This window comes from Lactuca sativa, chromosome 6 (genome assembly GCF_002870075.4).
Source record: "Lactuca sativa cultivar Salinas chromosome 6, Lsat_Salinas_v11, whole genome shotgun sequence".
In the NCBI taxonomy this organism is placed as follows: Eukaryota; Viridiplantae; Streptophyta; class Magnoliopsida; order Asterales; family Asteraceae; genus Lactuca; species Lactuca sativa.
Genome location: NC_056628.2, coordinates 155599174 through 155619898, shown reverse-complemented (window position 1 = coordinate 155619898; position 20725 = coordinate 155599174). Strand labels below are relative to the sequence as shown.

The window sequence follows — 20725 nt, the reverse complement described above, 5'->3', positions numbered from 1 at the left end:
ATGATATGATGCTATGTGCTAGTGACAATAGGGGGAGATAGTCCCCAGTATACCGGTCGATAGGGCCGAAGGGGCGGTCATGCCCATCCATGCTAGATAGATTATGAGATATATGTGTTATGTGGTAGTAGTAGGGGGTGAAATAGTCCCCAATATCCGGTCGAGAGGACCGAAAGGGAGACCAGCACCCAAATATGCTATTCAGTATCCGGTCGAGAGGACCGAAGGGGAGGCAAGCTCCCAGATATACTGGTCAGTATCCGGTCGAGAGGACCGAAGGGGAGGCAAGCTCCTAGATATACTAGACAGTATCCGGTCGAGAGGACCGAAGGGGTAGGTCGGGCACCCAGATATGGCTGACAATATATGTATGCTATGTGATTATAAGATATGTAGTATGTTGGGGGAACTCACTAAACTTCGTGCTTACAGTTTTCAGTTTTGGTTTCAGGTACCTCTTCTTCGAAGGGGAAAGAGCTGGCGCGGTAGCGACCCATCACACACATGCCCTGTATTCCACACTATGAGATCTTCTTGGGGATTTGTACTCTGACATTATTATGTTTTATGAAAATGTTTTTCCAGACATGCGATATCTTTATGAAATGTTATGATCGGTGAATGTTTTATTTCGAATGTTTTGCTAAGTATATGTTTTAAAAATGAAATTTTTGGCTCGTATTTGTAACGCCCTAGTTATTTAAATAATTTAATAAATGTGAGTCCCAGACTAATGTGTGAAGAATTTTGATAGTTGGGGGTTGTTTAGTAAATTACAGAGTTTATTTGAGAAGGATTTTAGAAGTAAGGGTATGCTTGGTAATTATTAGGATTTAAATTGTCAAGATTTTGAAATAATGGGGACTAATCTTGGATAAATGAATGGAAGTTTGAATGGACATGGGATATACCCGTATCCCTTCCCCACATCGCATATTCAACCCTAAGAGAATATGATGCAGCCGCTACTACCCATTGAATGCTTTCATCGGCCGCCATCTCCTTTTCTTCTTCTTCCGTCCAAATGAGACAGTCGCCTGCTGCCTTGCCGACGAGCACCACTTCCTTGCTGTTGCCGGTGACATAAGGGAAGCCGGAAGAGCCACCGAGACCAGCGACTACAACTACGTCATTGATGTGTGGGTTTTGCGTGACCGGGAGGTTCTTGGTAAGGTCTTATGTCGCTTATTTTCTCATGTCCTAATTTGTTTTGATGTTTTGACGCCGTGTTTGAAGGTTGTGAACACCGGCGGCCCTTGAACCGCCAATTCTGCTCACTCCGACGACCCTAGCCTCCTAGTCGGTGGTAGGGAGTCTTAGTCTTGTGTTGTCTTTGGGCATGGATTGCTGCCATGAGTTGTATGCATAAGCCGGATGTCATTTGGCTTGAAATCCACCGCCACCACCTTATGGTGGTGGCTGCCACCGTTTTCTGCCCCATTTGCCGCCACTAGCCACCGTAGGAGGTGGCTGTGTGTGTGTGCTTATTAATTATGATGTAGTATGTGTGATTTTGGGCAGGAACCACCGCCGCCACCGTTGAAAATGGTGGCTGCCGCCGTTGTGCCGCTGTTGTTGACTAATGGACCTCCGTACGCCACCGTGAAGTGGGTGGTCGTGTGCATTCCCGAGCAAGAGACGTATTTTATGGTGTGTGTTTTGTTTAGCCGGAAAATCAGGAAAAGCCATTGCCACCACCGTGAGGTGGTGGCTGCCGCCTCGAGCCACCGTCGACCACCATGGTGTGGTTGTGTGTGTGTGTATTAGTTAGTGTGTGTATTTTGGATAAAAGCCTTGTAATTTTAATTAGCAAAATGAATAATAAAAAGAAACTCAAAGCTACCACCGTAAGGTGGTGGCCACCGTCGTGAGCCGCCATTGACCACCACTACCCGAGGTGGTAGTGGGTGGTGCCCCGCTAGCAAACCCTAATGGGCTTAGAGATTAGTTTTGGGCCTATTGGGCCATGTTTGGGTGGAAAATCCTAATTATGAGTAATTGGGCCTTGGACTTATTTGGACCCACTTTTGGGCCATTGGGATTGGATTGTGAATTAAGCCCAAACTATTACAGGCCATTTATCTAGTAGAGTAAAGGACTTAATTGACTAAGTCCTTAATGGGCTAATTGAGAAAATCCTAATATTTGAGAAATTATCAGGACGCACACGAGAGTTATTTAATAAGTGAAATATTAAATAATAATCATTGGTAGGATTAATCTAAGTAATAATGGACTTAATGGATTAAGTCCTTAACGGATTAAGTCCTTAGTGGGTTAAGTAAGAAACACTTAACCCTAGTTATCATTTGATGTGAAACCCTAATTTCACTTGGGCTTTGTGTTGGGCCATCCGAGAATAATCAAATGGACTAGAGTAATTAGTTGGGCTTTAGGGTGAGGCCCATATGAAGGATTGGGCCCAATTTGGAAAATTGGGCCATAGTTGGGGCTTAGATGGTTGTATGATGTTGGGCCCAAGAATGATACATGTTGGACTGGACTTATCAATTGGGCCTTAAGGGAAGTCCATGTAGAGGTTTGGGCCCAATTTGGAAAATTAGGCCATATGTTGGGCTTTGATCCCTAGTTGACTTTGGGCCTATGGATTGGGCCTTGGGCTTGGGTAAGCCAAGCTAGAGGTAATGTAGTAATTATCCAAAGCATGTATTTTTAGTTATGTGTTAGAACCCAATTATTAATTGGGTGTTATTTGGTGTTGACAATTCGGGAATCTGTCAGCCAGCAGCTGGGGTGGAGTCTGTGGGACTTCAGTAGTGTGGGATTGTGTCTACGGGACTTCAGCAGTGTGAGGTGAGTTTCCTTCCAGTAGGAACGAGTCTACAGCCACAATGCCGACCCGTTTAGTTAGCAGTAGTTCCGGACTACAGTCCGATGCAGTAGTTCCGGACTACAGTCCGATGCAGTAGTTCATTATGCTTGGTGTCTTTGTGATACATATGAGTTATGTGTTCCGGACTATGGTCCGATGCAGTATGCAGTATATGTGTGTATATTATATGTTATGATTATGTTATGCTATGTTCAGTTAGTTCCGGACCTCGGTCCGATGCAGTAGTTAGAGTGCTCGATGTCTTTGTGATTCAAGCATGTTTTGTGTTATATGTTTTGAACTCTGTTATGATGTAGTATGCAATATATGTATTCATGCTAGTTGATATGTTTATGCTATGTTATGTTCAGTCAGTTCCAGACTTCGGTCTAGTGTAGGGGACAAGGTCCCATTCAGTTCCGGACTTCGGTCCGATGCAGTTAGTTCCGGACTTCGGTCCGATGCAGAGGGCAAGGCCCTGGTTAGTTCCGGACTCCGGTCCAATGCAGTTTCCGGACTTCAGTCCGATGTAGAGGGCATGGCCTTGGTTAGTTTCCGGACTTCGGTTCGATGCAGTGGGCAATGCCCAGTAGATGCTTATTATGTTATTGTATGGTATGTGGTAGTTTGGGGGAGCTCACTAAGCTTTGTGCTTACGGTTTTCAGTTTTGGTTTCAGGTACTCAGTTTTTAAAAGAGGAGCTCGGGAAGATTGCAGTGCGCACACCATTTGTTCAGCCTGGGATGTTTATACTCTGATATATTCGACAGTTGTTAAGATATTTTGAGATACATTCTTTATTATTCTTATATGACGTTTGACGAATATGGTTTTATTACTAATTTAAAACGAAATTTTCAGACTGTATTTTTGGGATGTTACAGTATTTTTGGGATGTTACATACCAACTAGCATGTAACCAACTAGTGTACCACATATCACAAAATGGGTCGCCCTTGGTGCCGTCGACCCATTAGTATGGTGAGGAGACTCACCTGTATCTGCTGAATCTGAAAGTTGCTCTCCTAACAGTCCGTGAGCACTCGTGTTGAACAATAATACCATTAACCCAAGGATAGGGTTGAACATAATCTAATTAAAGAACCCAAACCCCAAGTCCCTTCACAATAGCCCAAAATTCTTCCTTTGCTAATGGGCCTAAAGTCCATGTCCAAAATCATTAATGGGTCTCATAGCCCATTATGGCCCAACTTTAGCAACCATGACCAAAATAGATAAATTGACCCACTAACTCAAAACATGTCCAGGCCCAATGACTGATTAAGGCCCAAATGGCTTTCAAGCCCAAAACAAGTCCAAGTCCATCTGAGTGCGTACACCCTACGTACCACTCCTGTACACTTAGAGTACCGAGTCCCTGAGATGTACGCGCTGCGTACACTATCTACACCCAACGTACAAACAAATTAAGCACTTTTTCCATGAAGTGCTTATTACTTGATGTTCCAACGTCCAATATTTGAATCTGAGTTCATTAAGATGTCCTTAGGCGTAAAGTTGGCAACTTTATGTATTTGCATGTTCCATATGCTCCCAACAACCCATTAAGACCTTTCCAAGAGTCTTAATCCATTCATGAGGTCAAAACACCCATCAAGACTCCATTTTTATGCTATGAATGGAACAAAGGACTTCAGATCTATCCTCCCTAAGCTCTGGAGTTGCTCAAACCCTCAAGAGGTGGACCAAGAACACAAAAAGGGACTAAAGAGAAAACCCTAGCTCTAGAAATGAAAATAATGACCAAGGTGAAAGCTTTTTACCTCCTCAAGCTTCCCAGGCTGCTCAAAATGTAAGACCCAGGAGCTCTTCCATGTTCAAGCATGTTTCCTCCCCTTCCTTGTAGCTAACACACCAAAAGGATGGTATTTAAACACTCACAAGCTCAAGAACACACACTCTAATGATTGTAGAGTTTTCAGGGACGTTTGAGGGTGAAGGAGGCCAGTTAGGGTGAGGCTCAAATGAGATAAGGATGATTATATAGGTCTTAAGTCCGAAAATTAGGGTTGGAACATTCGTCACGTACGCCCAACATACGTATTGGCCCTCCGCGATCATCCATGCATGGTACGCTAAGCGTACTCCTGAAGTACGCCCAACGTACTTAAGGGACCATTATGCAATATTTATAATTTCAAGGGTTCCAAAAGTAATACCTGATTTTGAGTGTTACAATAACAATGATTCCCTTGTAGATCTTGAAACTTGAGAGCTTATTGTCACACGTGTAACACCTCTAATGACTCTCAAACACACAATGCAATAGAATGATATGAGAGAGGAGGAGGAGATCAAATTCTTGGTTCTTGCTTCTTCCAAGGAGTGGCTGAAATTCTGGTTAAGGAATTTATTTATAGTGCACCAAGGATGCTATGGATAACCCTAATCTCAAATATAGTAATTATCCAGCTCCTTTGATTATCCATATATGATAAGATATTATAGAAACTATAGAATAATCTTACATATATACATTGAAATCGTCCACCCTTCCCCTAGGAAGGTTCTAGACCCTTTTGTTCGACTATTAAACAATTGCATTTTTAGTCTCTACAATTTTAATTGATTCCTTTAATCCTAAAATTAATTCCAAATTATTTTTTGATTAAATATTAATTAACAATATGATTACTAATTAATATATTATTTCCATAACATATTAATAAATCATTTATTCTAATTTTTTAATCAAATTAATAAATTGTTCATCTTCCTTAATAAATCATCATGTCTAGTTGAAAGTGTGGAGGCAACCTAAAAGGAAAATGTCACTATCAATTCAAGTACATACCAATTATAGTTATGGGTTAGACACCTAATCCAACAGCTAGATGTCTACGTGACTCTTGCATGTGCTATGTGCTTGTATGCTTACCAAGCAAGGCCCAATGACTATCCTATAAGCTAGTATCTTTGTGATTATCGCATGTGTTGATATGATTATATGTTTATATGTATACCAGGCGGGGCCCGATGCCAGACGAGCAAATTTGTATACCGAGTGGGGCTTGATGCTGTCCCTGCCCCGATGACGGGCGGGGCCCACTATGTGTTTATTATGTATGGTATGTGGTATTTTGGGAAACTAACTAAGCTTTGTGCTTACGGTTTTAAGTTTATGTTTCAGTTACTTCTAGTTCGAAAGGGAAGAAACCGGGATGATGTAGTGCACACACCACCTCGTTCCGCATTTTTGTGATTACTCTGATGTTTCATGATGTATTTGATACACTTTGTGCTATCTTGGTTTTATGATGATGTTGGATTATGGTTTTATTAATTTAAAAACGAAATTTTTAGTCTTAATTTTTGGGATGTTACAGACTATCTTTATATCGACAAAATTGTATCTACGAGATCTTCAACCCTCGTTTAAATTAGTTCAGCTATCACCCGATATCTATTTCGATTTTTGTACCACACACTGCTACGTTGAAATTTCTAAAAATCATAACTTCCTCGTATGAAGTCATTGACGTTCTCTATATGCACACTCTCGATTTTACGATTACTAAAGTCGTTAAGACTATTTATCCTAAATAGTCCTCTGTAAAAAACATCTATTTACATAAATGGTTGTTTATACTGTAAGACAAAAATAGAATGTTACACAATGTTATTTAATATTTATGAAATGTTTTATAAAGTCTCGTGATCTAAAATGTTTCTTTAATTACAATATCCGGATAATTGATTACGGTTACGTTTATGTAACTTGAACAATGACAAGACCTATCAATCCCTAATTGGATGCCTAATTGAATAATTAAAACTACAAGTGATCACCTCTTTTAATTATTGCATTCAATCATTTGTGGGTTCATTAGTTTCAACATTGTTTTCATCAAAGTCTAAGTTTTTTAATCACCTAAGAACTATTGAATAACTAAAACTACAAGTGATCACCTCTTTTAATTATTGAATTCAATCATTTGGCGGTTCATTAGTTTCAATATTGTTTACATCAAAGCCTAAGTTTTTTAATCACTTATGAACTACTTGTTAACCATAAGCTGTTTGTGTATTCCACTATTACTTGCCCTAGCTATTTGATGTTTAAGCTTATTTTTGACCAAGTCAAATAACCAACGACCACAGTCACACCCCTCCAATTAACCAAACAATCTTAAGTGAATATGATAAAAAAAAAAGGTTTTATTACGAAGAATACTTCTAATTGCGAGCGTTTAATTGCAAGTGTTTGTTCTGTGTCAGAAAAAACTAGTTATTGCAATTTCACGGCCTTCAATTCATATGGTGGTCGTTTCTTTAACTTCAGAAAGAGAAATTAAATATGCTCCTAAAATTTCTTCCTACTCATCCTCTTACTTTTGTCAAATGGTGACATCTATCACATTTAATGAAATTAATAGTATTTCAATCCGCTTGTCACCATTTAACACGGATAGGAGGATAGGTAAGAAGAAATTGGAGGAGTATACTTAATTTCTCATTCAAAAAAAGAGTTAGAAGCAATAAAAGGTATCAACATAGTTAAAAGTGAAGGTTCCTTACACATATTACTCCACAAAACAAACCTAAAGAAACAAAAGTACATCGACACTAATTGGTCAGAAACACATAACACCTTACCTTGTGTCCCAATGTTCTTAAGTACTTACCATAATAGAAACATTATTAGCTTTAAATATTAGTTACCTCATTACCACCTTCATTCTTCCTTTCCTCAATTCCAACACTTTGTTCCTCAGCAGTCATGTGTATTTCCGGAACTTCAATCGGTACATCACCATTAACAGTTTTCACCGGTTCCGGGACCAGGGGTATTTCCGTCTTTTCATCGTTAGTTGACTTTTCAACATTTGGCTCTTTACCTTTGACTTGTTCAGTATCATCTTCTACACCATCATTTTTCTCTTTTTCTGGTTGCTCCTCAGACTGAGGTTCGACAGTTTCACTTGTTTTGAGCCTTTTTGATGCACGAGAAGATGGAGTGGATGTTGACTTGTTTGACTTTTTTGTCTCGTTGCTTCTCTTTGTTGACTTTTTATTTGCACTTTGTGTCTTGGTTGGTGTATTCGCTAATTTCTGTCCATCAACCACACAACAGTAATTTTTAAAGAAACCGATTTTTCATGTTTGGTTTAAGCTTTAGACAAAAAAAAGGACCAAGCTGTAAAAATGGTATCCCTATAAAAAAAGTAATTTCAACTACTATAATTTTTTTTTTTTTTTAAAGTTCAAAGTAGAGGACTTACCATCATAATATCACTCTTTTTCCTTGGTTTCATTGCACATTTCTCTATGTCTCCAGTTTCCAGATAGCGTAAAGCATCCAATTTGGACATAAAGGCGTAGTCACTTGAAGGGTCTAGGTAGTACTACATAGATAGATACACTCTCCATAAGACTTTTTATATAATTTAAAAAAAAAAAAAAAACAATTTCTTTAATCATTAAGCATTAAATATGATAACAAACATAAATCCACACCATGGCCCCACTTTTTATACATGACAAGACAAGATAAGACAGAACAGTACAACACATAACATAACAGGTTGTACTGTGTTTGACTAGGACTGGGACTGAGACTGATGTCAATGGGACAGGAAAGGAAGGTGGAAATGTGCTTACCGGATCCTTTCTTGTGGTGCGGCCTTTAGCACTCCTAACTACGACTTCTTTTATCCAACCTGGAGGCAATCCATCCACTTGAGTCCCCGAGACAGCCTACACATTATATCATATTATTTTTTATTTAAAAAAATAAAAGAAAAAAAATGGGAGATGAAACAAAACAAACATTCTTCTCATTGCTCTTCTCGCTGGTTTCTTGCTTCTTTTCAGAGATGTCTTCTGCTGCCACATCAGCAGCTTCAGACTTCTCGGGAATAACTGTTTCTGAAGAGGATTTATCTCCCTTAAAAAGAAGCAACACACATATGAATAAATTATAGCTTCAAGAGTTATACATTATTATTAGAAATTTCAAGAAATAGAGTTAGAAGGAAGAACAGAAATAAGAAAATTACTGTTTTCTCAGTGGCTTTGCTGCTGTTGATGGTGTTAAGATAGTCAGAAACCTCCGACATTGAATGAAACTCGCGTCCAGTTTCAGGATCAATGTAACACTACAGATCATAATATTTCAGAAAGAATTCAAGAAAAATAACAAAAGATGATATTATAGGTTAAAACACTTTCAGAAATAGATTGGCATCATTGGGTTACTTTAAAGTTAAAAAAAAAATTTAATCTTTTCGGAGTCCAATTTTTTTGGGACATGTACTATGGCTATATATTTACAGGTATTAGATGCAGGCTTTGGTGTTGTTCATTTGCGAATATTTCTTTTGGCCTTTTCAATAGCAGATAGCAATATCAACTTCTCTTCTACTAAATTCCATATATTCCAACAGTTAGTTATCTTGAAAAGTTTGTCTATAAGGCGTTTTTAATATTTTTGGTTAATAGTTTTAAGTTTTAACAGTAAGTTATCAGTTTTGTTCATTAATCAGGATTCCTATCAAGGTTCCATGCATGTTTAGATGCTGTGTCTACTAGCTCTGTTATAGAAAGGATACTTTGATACTTGAGATCAAATGGACAACTTTTCAACTTCAAATTGGTATGAATCTTCAAATCTCTAGACCAAAGTTCAAATACATTAACAAATACTACATAATATTAACATATTCTCCTTAAGTTCACACCAGAATAATTATGAATTATTGGCTTTGAATGTCATACAAGGTAGTTTTCAACTTACAAAATTATATGTTAACCTGAATACTTCCAAAAATATGCCAGCTACATTCCACATAAATTTCACAATTAGATGCAAGAATTACAAGGTATGACATCAAAATTGAAGTGTATTCTCTCCAGAAATATAATAATCTTATATTTGATACGGAAAATCTACAAAGACACATGAAATCTCAACTTGCAATACTCTCACTAACTCAACAGCATCAACCTACTTTCATAATTCCACTCGCAATCACATGCAGCTACTTTGCTCTCCGCATTTGTGCAATTAAAGCGAACATGTAATCAGAGCACACAGAATATATGAAACCGAAGATTCGACAAAGGAAACCCTAATTCCAACTCCGGAAAAATCGAAGACTGGTAAGAACAATTACCTCACGTTTCTCTTCCTCTGAACCTTTGACTTCTATGGTCCAGCTGGAAGGAAGCCCCTCCGGGCGCTCAATTGAGCTCATTTCGCAGGAGTTTTGTGGTGTTTCCGACTGTTGACGGTGGTTTGTGTTGCTAATTTTACAGTGAAATCGAAAGGTGAATGAATTTAGATCGGGAAAGTCGGTAGAAAAATTGTGCGTTGATCCAAATCCAAGGGGTGTTTGAATTCAGGGGTATTTATGTAATTACACTACGCAAGGTTGTTAAGTAATTTAATGATTACTTTAAATTTAAACTTTGAGACATTATAGTGACCGTAGGATGATTAAAATTTTAAAGTAAATAAATTACTTTTTAAAAAACAAAATTATGAGAACGACTATTATATCCAAAAATTTGTTGCGGATTAAATTTTAACATTATTTCGTATTAATTTTATGCTTTAACATTTCAAATAAAAAATATTTTTCATGAATACATTCAACATTTGAGAAAAAATATACATTTTGGTATCCGAAATTCTTCTTCATATTACATCCTAAATGCTAAGTCGAAATCGGTGGTTATTTCGGTAAATACAACAAAATTAGACCATTTAAAAATAGGTTCTCAGTCATGTATTGCAACTTTTTGTTTTTGCAAGGATAGATGAGAATGTTCAGCATTTTGATGATATGTTAAGACACCAAAGTATATTGCATAATGCATACCTCAATATTTGAACACTGGAGCACTATCGGAACTATAAAGGGCTGTCGGGGTATTTTAGTATCCCAAAAATTTCTTTTCTTTTGCTTTTTATATATATATAAAAAAATTATTTGTAAACAAGTTGTTTGTAACACCCAATTCTGGTATGTTATTTAAATAATTATTTTTTCAAGTTTTCATGAGGAACTCGACGAGTCAGTAACCAGACTCGTCGAGTTGAGTCGGGATATTGAGCACGTGTAAGTTGGCGACTCGACGAGTCCATATTCCGGACTCGGCGAGTCCGCCAGCCTGGATGAAACCTTAATTTCAAGGGTTTGCACCATATTTAATCAACTTTTGGGACCCCAAGTCAGCCCCCATCACCCCCCAGAGCATCCTTCTCGAAAACCTTAGAACTCTCTTAGCATTTTGTGTGATTTGGTGTGATTCTTTGAAGATCTTGAGAGAAGAAGGAAGGTAGATCAAGAGGAGAAGAAGGAGATCCAAGATCCTTGTGGCATTTCAGAGTATAGTAAGGTATAACTCGACCCTTTTCTGTTTCTATGCTTTAATCCCCATTGGAACACCATTAAAGCTATTCTTGAACCATTTCTTGGCTTGGTAGTAGCATAGAGGACACATTGAGATGAATAGCCTTCGGATCTAGTTATGTTTGAGTTCCAGAAGCCTAGATCTAATACCTTTATGGGGCCATATTGCATGAAAGCCCTAGATCTACTCTTATAGTGTGTTTTGAGCCTTAAACCTTCGTTTGGTGTTTATTTACACGTAAAGTTGGAAACTTTACGTGTTAAACAAGCCCTTAGAACCCAGATCTGCGAATGGAATGAACTGGATTCAAGCATAATCGAGTATATAGTGGTTGCATGTATACGACTCGGCGAGTCGTTCTTCAGACTCGACGAGTCGAGTCGCGAGTCCCCTGTTTTCCCCTTTTCGAGTTATGTCGAGTGGAGCTAGTAAGTGAGAGTGGACTCAGTGAGCTGGAGGTTAGACTCATTCATAAAAGGGCTCGGCGAGTCAATGCCCTGACTCGGCGAGTTCAAGGCAATCTTCATGCCTCAAGAACAGACTCGACGAGTAGTTAATACAACTCGGCGAGTCACAGTCAGAGTGTTCATCTGATGAAGGAGAACTCGACGAGTTGTTCATACAACTCGGCGAGTCGGATACAGATTGACTGAGTGTTAGTATCGAAGAGGAACTCGCCGAGTCTATGCCAAACTCGACGAGTAGTAGCGAGCAGAAGTAAGAAGGTGAGAGTAAGGACTCAACGAGTTGGTGACCCAACTCGACGAGTCAGGTCAACTGAATGTTGACTTTGACCGATAGGTTGACTTTGGCCGAGGGTAAGATAGTCATTTTACCCTCAGTATTATTATCAGTATTTTGATTGAGGGTACTTTATGGAAATTGTAGCCGGGGTGAAACCGGAGCCACAACAGATAGATTCGGGAGCAGTTCTTTCAGCAGCTAGGCTACGAGGTGAGTTTCCTTTCAGTAGGAACGGGTCTAAGGCCACAATGCCGGTACGTTTAGCTAGCAGTAGTTTCCGGACTTCGGTCTGATGCAGTAGTTAGTATGTTTGATGCCTTCGTGGCTCAGACATGATTTATGTGTTATGTGTTCCGGGCTACGGCCCGATACAGTATGCAGTTATGTATTCATGCTAGTTGATATGTTTATGCTATGCTATGTTATGCTCAGTCAGCTTCCGGACTTCGGTCCGATGCAGAGGGCAAGGCCCTGGTTAGTTCCGGACTTCGGTCCGATGCAGTTAGTTCCGGACATCGATCTGATGCAGGGGACAAGGTCCCAGTCAGTTCCGGACTTCGGTCCGATGCAGTTTACGGGCTTCGGTCCGATGCAAAGGGCAAGGCCCTGCTTAGTTCCGGACTTCGGTCCGATGTAGTGGGCAAGGCCCAGTATGTGTTATATGTTATTGTATGGTATGTGGTAGTTTGGGGGGGGGGGGAGGAGCTCACTAAGCTTTGTGCTTACAGTTTCAGTTTTGGTTTTAGGTACTTCCGCAAGTAAAGGGAAGAGCCCGGGATGATGACATTGCACACACCACAACTTCAGTCTTATTCCAGGGAGTTTGTTTTGATTCATAGTTTGATTTGGCACAAATGTTCATGACATTTTATTATGAGTTGAGATATTTGACATATGGTTTCATGATATGACGATAAGTATATGATTTTTATTATTATTAAAACAAAAAATTTTGGGTCGTATTTTTGGATGTTACAAGTTGGTATCAGAGCCTTAGTTTGAGAGATTCGGGCACACTCTCGGGTGTGATTGGACTCAAACTAAGGAAATGGTAGAAGGATTTTCACAAGTATTTTTCAAAAGAATTTTTGAAAAAAGAAAACTTAAAAAGGAGAAAGAGTTTTGAGAAAAGAAAAAGGGTGTGGTGCATGCGGTCAGCCGAGCTTAAGTAAGTACTCCCAAATTACCCATACAAGTTTATGTTATGATTATGAGTTTCAGTCTCAGTAGAACAACATGCTAGAATAGGACTAAGGATCTAGGAGGATGCCTTATGTGCCTGCTATATGTGTTTCAGCTTTATGAGAATTGCATGCTAGTTGAGTAGACAGAAGTAGGATATCATGTTTAGGTTATGCTTGATAGTATGAGCTTAGCATTGTATGCCAGTACAGTTCCTTGTTATGAGGATATAATTGCTTGAGTACTTTCATGTGTCTGAATGCTGCTTGCTTTGTGCTTTGTGGAGCTCTGAGTGATGGGAGTTAGCCATTAGGTGAATACGTCACGTCACATGTGAACAGGGTTGAATAATCTCAGAGTGCTAGATTTGGCCCTATTGCGCAGCTTTTGTATGAGTCTAACCGTTGTAGGGACGGGCCTTTTACTTGAAGGATTATCTGAGCCTCGCCACATGTGATGGTATTCAGGTGATGGCTAATTGGCATTACAAGGAGACCTTCAATAGCTGAGGACTGGATTGGGTAGAGTCAGAGATTTCCCTAGGGCAAGCCTAGGATGGGAGTAGCAGAGATTAGTAGTAGTAGAAGTGACTTGGTGGAGTCAAGGCAATACTTGAGGAAAGTACGGATAGATGTGGAAGGTAGTATGGGCCCGTACTACTGAAAGAGCTGCTAGACAAGGGCTTTATCAGGCCGAGCAGTTCGCCCTGGGGTGCACTGATTTTGTTTGTAAAGAAAAAGGAGGGGTCGCACCGTATGTGTATAGATTACCGGGAGCTAAATAAGGTAACGGTGAAGAACCGTTACCCACTTTCGAGGATAGATGATTTGTTTGATCAGCTTCAGGGAGCGTCTTGGTTCTCCAAGATCGATTTACGCTCCGGATATCATCAGATGTGGGTCAGAGGCAAGGATGTGTAGAAGACTGCTTTCAGGACCAGGTATGGTCATTATGAGTTTGTGGTGATGCCGTTTGGGCTCACCAACGCTCCAGCCGCGTTCATGGACCTCATGAATCGCGTGTGCATGCCGATGCTAGATCGGTCTGTGATAGTATTCATAAATGATATCTTGGTGTATTACAAGACTCAGGAGCAGCATGGGGAGCACCTGAGAGAGGTGCTAGAGGTTTTGAGGAAGGAGAGACTTTTCGCAAAGTTCTCCAAGTGCGAGTTCTGGTTGCGCGAGGTGCAATTCCTTGGTCACCTCGTCAACCAGAAGGGTATTTTGGTAGATCCGACCAAGATAGAGGCCGTGATGCAGTGGGAGGTCCCGAAGTCTCCATCCGAGATTCGAAGCTTCCTAGGTTTGGCAGGGTATTAGAGGAGATTCATCCAGGATTTCTCCAAGATAGCAGTACCGCTCACCCGACTGACCAAGAAGTCGGTAGCGTTTCGTTGGGGGCCTGAGCAGCAGGTAGCATTTGAGACCCTCAGACAGAGATTGTCCGAGGCACCAATTCTTACCCTGCCAGAGGGAGTAGAGGATTTCGTAGTCTATTGTGATGCCTCGATCACAGGTATGGGAGCGGTGTTGATGCAGCGAGGCTGTGTGATAGCTTACGCATCGAGACAGTTGAAGCCTCACGAGGCTAACTATCCTACACATGATTTAGAGTTGGGGGCAGTTGTGTTTGCCCTCAAGATTTGGAGACATTACCTTTATGGGGTCCGTTATACCATTTACACGGATCATAAGAGTCTGAGGTACCTCATGGATCAGCCAAATCTGAACATGAGGCAAAGGCGATGGTTAGATGTATTGAAGGATTACGATTGTGAGATCCTTTATCACCCAGGGAAGGCCAATGTGGTGGCCGACGCCCTGAGCCGCAAGACGGCAGCAGCCCCGATCAGGGATATATGTCTGAGAATGATAGTGATTACTCCATTACTGGAGCAGATCAGAGAGGCTCAGGTCGAGGGCCTCAAGGAGGAGAGGTAGAAGTGTGAGAGGATCGTGGGCCGAGTAGTTTCTTTCGACTATGACAGTCGAGGATTGTTGACCCTTCATGGGAGAGTTTGGGTGCCGTACTGGGGAGGTGTACGGCAGGTACTGATGGATGAGGCCCACAAGTCTCGATTTTCCATCCATCCATGGGCGACGAAAATGTATAGAGATCTTCGACCCTATTATTGGTGGCCCTGCATGAAGTGGGATGTCGCCTGGTATGAGGAGAGGTGCCTGACCTGCAGGAAGGTCAAGGCAGAACACCAGAGACCTCACGAAAAGATGCAGCCGTTAGACATTCCAGTGTGGAAGTGGGAAGACATCACCATGGATTTCATCACGAAGCTTCCCAGGATTGCACGTGGAGTGGATTCGATTTGGGTCGTTGTGGATCCGTTGACGAAGATTGCTCATTTATACCGATCCAGGAGAGTATATCAGCGGAGAAGCTAGCCGATATTTATGTGCGAGAGGTGGTGACACGACATGGAGTGCCTGTCTCGGTGGTGTCAGACCGAGACGTCCGTTTTACTTCCAGATTTTGGAAGCGGTTTCACGACGAGATGGGGACTCGTCTCCATTTCAGCACTGCTCCGGGCATGTGTTCTAGATTTCGGTGGCAGTTGGGATACGTATCTTCCGTTAGCTGAGTTTTTGTATAAAAACAGCTACCATGCGAGTATTGACCGCCCTCCTTTTGAGATGCTATACGGGAGGAAGTGTCGGACCCCGATCTGTTGGGGCGAGGTCGGTCAACGTGTCATTGGGAGCACCGAATTGGTGCTCAAGACGACAGAGTTGATCCAGTAGGTTCGTAGTAGACTGCAGACTGCGCAGAGTCAGCAGAAGAGTTACGCCGACAGGAGGCGTTCAGACTTGGAGTTTCAGGTGGGTGACATGGTTCTCTTGAAGGTATCACCCTGGAAGGGTGTCATCAGATTCCGAAAGAGGGGCAAGCTGGGCCCCAGGTTCATTGGTCCTTTTAGGGTTATGGCCCGGGTGGGTCGGGTCGCCTACCGATTAGATCTTCCAGCAGAGCTTAGCCAGATCCACAACACTTTCCATGTTTCTCAGTTGAGGAAGTGTTTAGTGGACGAGTCGGCAGTAGTACCCATGGAGGATATTCAGGTTGATAGCAACCTGAATTATGTCGAGAGACCAGTTGCGATCTTAGATCGGAAGGTGAAGACCTTGAGGAACAAGGTGATTCAGTTAGTGAAGGTGCAGTGGCAGCACCGGAAGGGTTCAGAGTGGACGTGGGAGTCCGAGGAGGAGATGCGGGAGCATTACCCAGAGTTGTTTCCAGAATCAGCGGCAGCAAACTTCGAGGACGAAGTCTAAGAAAAGTGGGGGAGAGTTGTAACACCCCAATTTTGGTATGTTATTTAAATAATTTTTTTTCAAGTTTTCATGAGGAACTCGACGAGTTAGTAGCCAGACTCGTCGAGTTGAGTCGGGATATTGAGCACGTGTAAGTTGGCGACTCGACGAGTCCATATTCCGGACTCGGTAAGTCCGCCAGCCTGGACGAAACCCTAATTTCAAGGGTTTGCACCCTATTTAATCAACTTTTGGGACCCCAAGTCAGCCCCCATCACCCCCCAGAGCATCCTTTTCGAAACCCTAGAACTCTATTAGCATTTTGTGTGATTTGGTGTGATTCTTTGATGATCTTGAGAGAAGAAGGAAGGTAGATCAAGAGGAAAAGAAGGAGATCCAAGATCCTTGTGGCATTTCAGAGTATAGTAAGGTATAACTCGACCCTTTTCTGTTTCTATGCTTTAATCCCCATTGGAACAACATTAAAGCTATTCTTGAACCATTTCTTGGCTTGGTAGTAGCATAGAGGACACATTGAGATGAATAGCCTTCGGATCTAGCTATGTTTGAGTTCCAGAAGCCTAGATCTAATACCTTTATGGGGCCATATTGCATGAAAGCCCTAGATCTACTCTTATAGTGTGTTTTGAGCCTTAAACCTTCGTTTGGTGTTTATTTACACGTAAAGTTGGAAACTTTACGTGTTAAACAAGCCCTTAGAACCCAGATCTGCGAATGGAATGAACTGGATTCAAGCAGAATCGAGTATATAGTGGTTGCATGTATACGACTCGGCGAGTCGTTCTTCAGACTCGACGAGTCGAGTTACGAGTCCCCTATTTTCCCCTTTTCGAGTTATGCCGAGTGGAGCTAGTGAGTGAGAGTGGACTCAATGAGCTGGAGGTTAGAATCATTCATGGAAGGGCTCCACGAGTCAATGCCCTGACTCGACGAGTTTAAGGCAATCTTCATGTGTAACACCCAAAGTCAGGAAGGCCAAGAAAGGAAAGGAAACCCTAAGTTTAAGGGATGACTCGTCGAGTCCAAGGAGGAACTCGGCGAGTCCGAGCGGGATCCGGGTCAAGGAGTAAGTGACCGACTCGGCGAGTCGGCCAAGGAGACTCGGCGAGTCTGGTCTGAACGAGGAAACCCCTAAATTCGGGACTTGGAGCCTGTTTAAACGTCTCATTCTCTCCCTAGGGTTCCTTTACTGCCTCTTTAACCCATAACACCGAACCCTAATCCCCATTGTTGGTCATTCAAGCTTCCAAGCCATTTTTGGGTGATATGAAGGAAGAAGGAAAAGGGAAATCATTGAAGCTTCAAGGATTGGCCTTAGATCCAGAGTTTGTGGAACCTTTCAGAGTTATTGAAGGTACTAAGTCGTTTCCTTCATTTAGATCTATTATAGTTATGAGTTTTGGGGCTTTTAAGCCATATTTAGATATCCTTTTGAGTTAGAATCCAGATCTGAAGTTGCTACTTCGGATTTAAACACATGTTGGCCTTGTGAAGCATAAAGTGACTGCCCTTGAGTTGATTATAGAGCCTCCTTGCCTTAAACCCTAGTTTATGGTGTGTTTAGCATAGATCTCCTTCTCTACATGTAAAGTTTGCAACTTTACGTTAGGAATAGGCTTGGGAAGGGTAGATCTACAGTTTGGAGTCCATGCATGAATCAAAAGTCCTTTGCATGTATGAAGATCTGAATGGACTCGGCGGGTCCTTTGAGTAGACTCGGCGAGTAGCATAAAGATTAGGAGGAACTCGACGAGTGGGATGAACAACTCGTCGAGTCGGATGAAGATTGCCTTGGACTCAGCGAGTCTATTCTTGGACTCGGCGAGTCAGGTCACTAAACCCTAAACCCTTCGAGTTGAGACTCGAATTTGTGAGTCGAGTGGAGACTCGGTGAGTTGGGCAGGTCAGGACTCAGAAATCGGTAGACTCGGCGAGTCATGGACTGACTCGGCGAGTCGAGTCGCGAATGGAAGGACTCTGAGCATATGAACTCGGTGATTCAGTAGGTTTACTCGGCGAGTAGGGTTGACCTGGAGGGTTGAACTTGACCAGGACTTTGACGTTGACCAGAGTTGACTTAATTGACTTTCGGGGGACAGTTAGACTAAGTGTTGCATTGATATTGGTAGCTCGGGGAGCTAGTGGAGCAGGAGTTCAGAGAGTTTCCAGGCAGCAACTAGAGGGGTTATCAGCAAGATCAGCAAGTGCAGGTGAGTTTCCCTTTGTGTGAATGGGTCTAAAGCCACAATGCCGGCCCATGTAGTTATGAGTAGAAGACCCGGGGGTTAGCCCTAGGCACAGTATGCTAGTATGATATTCAGGACGAGGTCCAATGATAGCGGGCGGGTGCCCAAGGAATGGTTTATATGATAGTTTATACTTGTTGTCTGTGTGATACATGTATGTGCCTGGTAGGGAGGTGAGTGTGGGCGAGGCCCCGTACCTCACCAATAGCAGAGTGTGGATGGTGTTCCACATCTCATTAGCAGCAGAACAGGGGTGAGGCCCAAGTTAGGGAAGGAGTGAGTGTGGGCTGGGCCCATATCTCATCATCAGCAGGAGCATGGACGGGGTTCCATGGCTCATCAGTAGCAGGACAAGGGCGAGGCCCAGGATAGGTGAGGCCTTAGGACAGGATCTGTTAGCATGAATTTAGTTTATGAGTTGCGATATGTTTATGTGCTATTATATGTTAGCGGGCGGGGCCCAGTGACAGGCGAGGCCTAAGTGAAACAGATCTGTATCCGAGCGGGGCTCGAAGCTAGGCGGGGCCTGGAGCGGCGGGGCCGTTGTAGCGGGCGAGGCCCAGGTTAGCGGGCGTGGCCCAGTATGTGCAATATGTGGTTAAGCATGGTATGTGGTAGGGTGGGGAACTCACTAAGCTTCGTGCTTACGGTTTTCAGTTTTGGTTTCAGGTACTTCCGGTAGCGGAGGGAAGAGCTCGAGGTGATCGTATGGCACACACCATAAATTAGACAGCCTGAGAATGTTTTACTCTGATAACGAACATGTGTTTTGGAAATTAATACTCTGATTATGTTTTGGATTGATGAATTTGCTTTAAGTAATGTTTTATTAAAAAAATTTAGTCTTGAATTTTGGGACGTTACATCATGCCTCAAGAATAGACTCGGCGAGTTGTTCATACAACTCGGCGATTCACAGCCAGAGTGTTCATCTGATGAAGGAGAACTCGACGAGTTGTTCATACAACTCGGCGAGTCGGATACAGATTGACTGAGTGTTAGTATCGAAGAGGAACTCGCCGAGTTTATGCCAAACTCGACTAGTAGTAGCGAGTAGAAGTAAGAAGGTGGGAGTAAGGACTCGACGAGTTGGTGACCCAACTCGACGAGTCAGGTCAACTGAATGTTGACTTTGACCGAGGGTAAGATAGTCATTTTACCCTCAGTATTATTATCAGTATTTTGATTGAGGGTACTTATGGAAATTGTAGTCTGGGTGAAACCAGAGCCGCAGCAGATAGATTCGGGAGCAGTTCTTTCAGCAGCTAGGCTACGAGGTGAGTTTCCTTTCAGTAGGAACGGGTCTAAGGCCACAATGCCGGTCCGTTTAGCTAGCAGTAGTTTCCGGACTTCGGTCCGATGCAGTAGTTAGTATGTTTGATGCCTTCGTGGCTCAGACATGATTTATATCTTATGTGTTCATGCTAGTTGATATGTTTATGCTATGCTATGTTATGCTCAGTCAGCTTCCGGACTTCGGTCCGATGCAGAGGGCAAGGCCCTGGTTAGTTCCAGACTTCGGTCCGATGTAGGGGACGAGGTCCCAGTCTGTTCCGGACTTCAGTCCGAAGCAGTTTCCGAGCTTCGGTCCGATACAGAGGGAAAGACCCTGGTTAGTTCCGGACTTCGGTCCGATGCAGTTTCCGGACTTCGGTCCGATACAGTGGGCAAGGCCCAATATGTGTTATATGTTATTGTATGGTATGTGGTAGTTGGGGGGGGGGGGGAGCTCATTAAGCTTTGTGCTTACAGTTTTAGTTTTGGTTTCAGGTACTTCCGCAAGTAAAGGGAAGAGCTCGGGATGATGACATTGCACACACCACAACTTCAGTCTTATTCCTGGGAGTTTGTTTTGATTCATAGTTTGATTTGGCACAAATGTTCATGACATTTTATTATGAGTTGAGATATTTAACATATGGTTTCATGATATGACGATCAATATATGATTTTTATTATTATTAAAACAAAAAATTTTGGGTCGTATTTTTGGATGTTACATTGTTTGTCCTTGTACCCCATAGCTAAAGGGATTGTTCTATATTTATGTG

General features: G+C 42.1%; 1 protein-coding gene across 1 annotated transcript; it reads right to left on the bottom strand.

Moving 5' to 3' along the window:
* Positions 1-7323: 7323 nt before the first annotated feature.
* On the bottom strand, positions 7324-10161 carry LOC111901149 (methyl-CpG-binding domain-containing protein 13). Its single transcript, XM_023897026.3, has 6 exons — positions 9970-10161; positions 8854-8952; positions 8625-8741; positions 8456-8551; positions 8077-8199; positions 7324-7906 (listed from the first exon to the last, which is right to left on the bottom strand). Exons 1-6 carry the CDS (start codon positions 10048-10050, stop codon positions 7502-7504), a joined length of 921 nt encoding a protein of 306 aa, XP_023752794.1. The 5' UTR covers positions 10051-10161; the 3' UTR covers positions 7324-7501.
* Between the last annotated feature and the right edge of the window lie 10564 nt (positions 10162-20725).

What these genes read in the sequence shown, in the direction of transcription:
- LOC111901149 (XM_023897026.3), bottom strand. Translation starts at nt 10,050, where the DNA reads ATGAGCTCAATTGAGCGCCCGGAGGGGCTTCCTTCCAGCTGGACCATA. An exon ending in CAGAGGAAGAGAAACGTGAG is followed by an intron (nt 8,953 to 9,969) that starts GTAATTGTTCTT and finishes TATGATCTGTAG; the next exon opens with TGTTACATTGATCCTGAAAC. An exon ending in GCACCACAAGAAAGGATCCG is followed by an intron (nt 8,200 to 8,455) that starts GTAAGCACATTT and finishes CTATCTATGTAG; the next exon opens with TACTACCTAGACCCTTCAAG.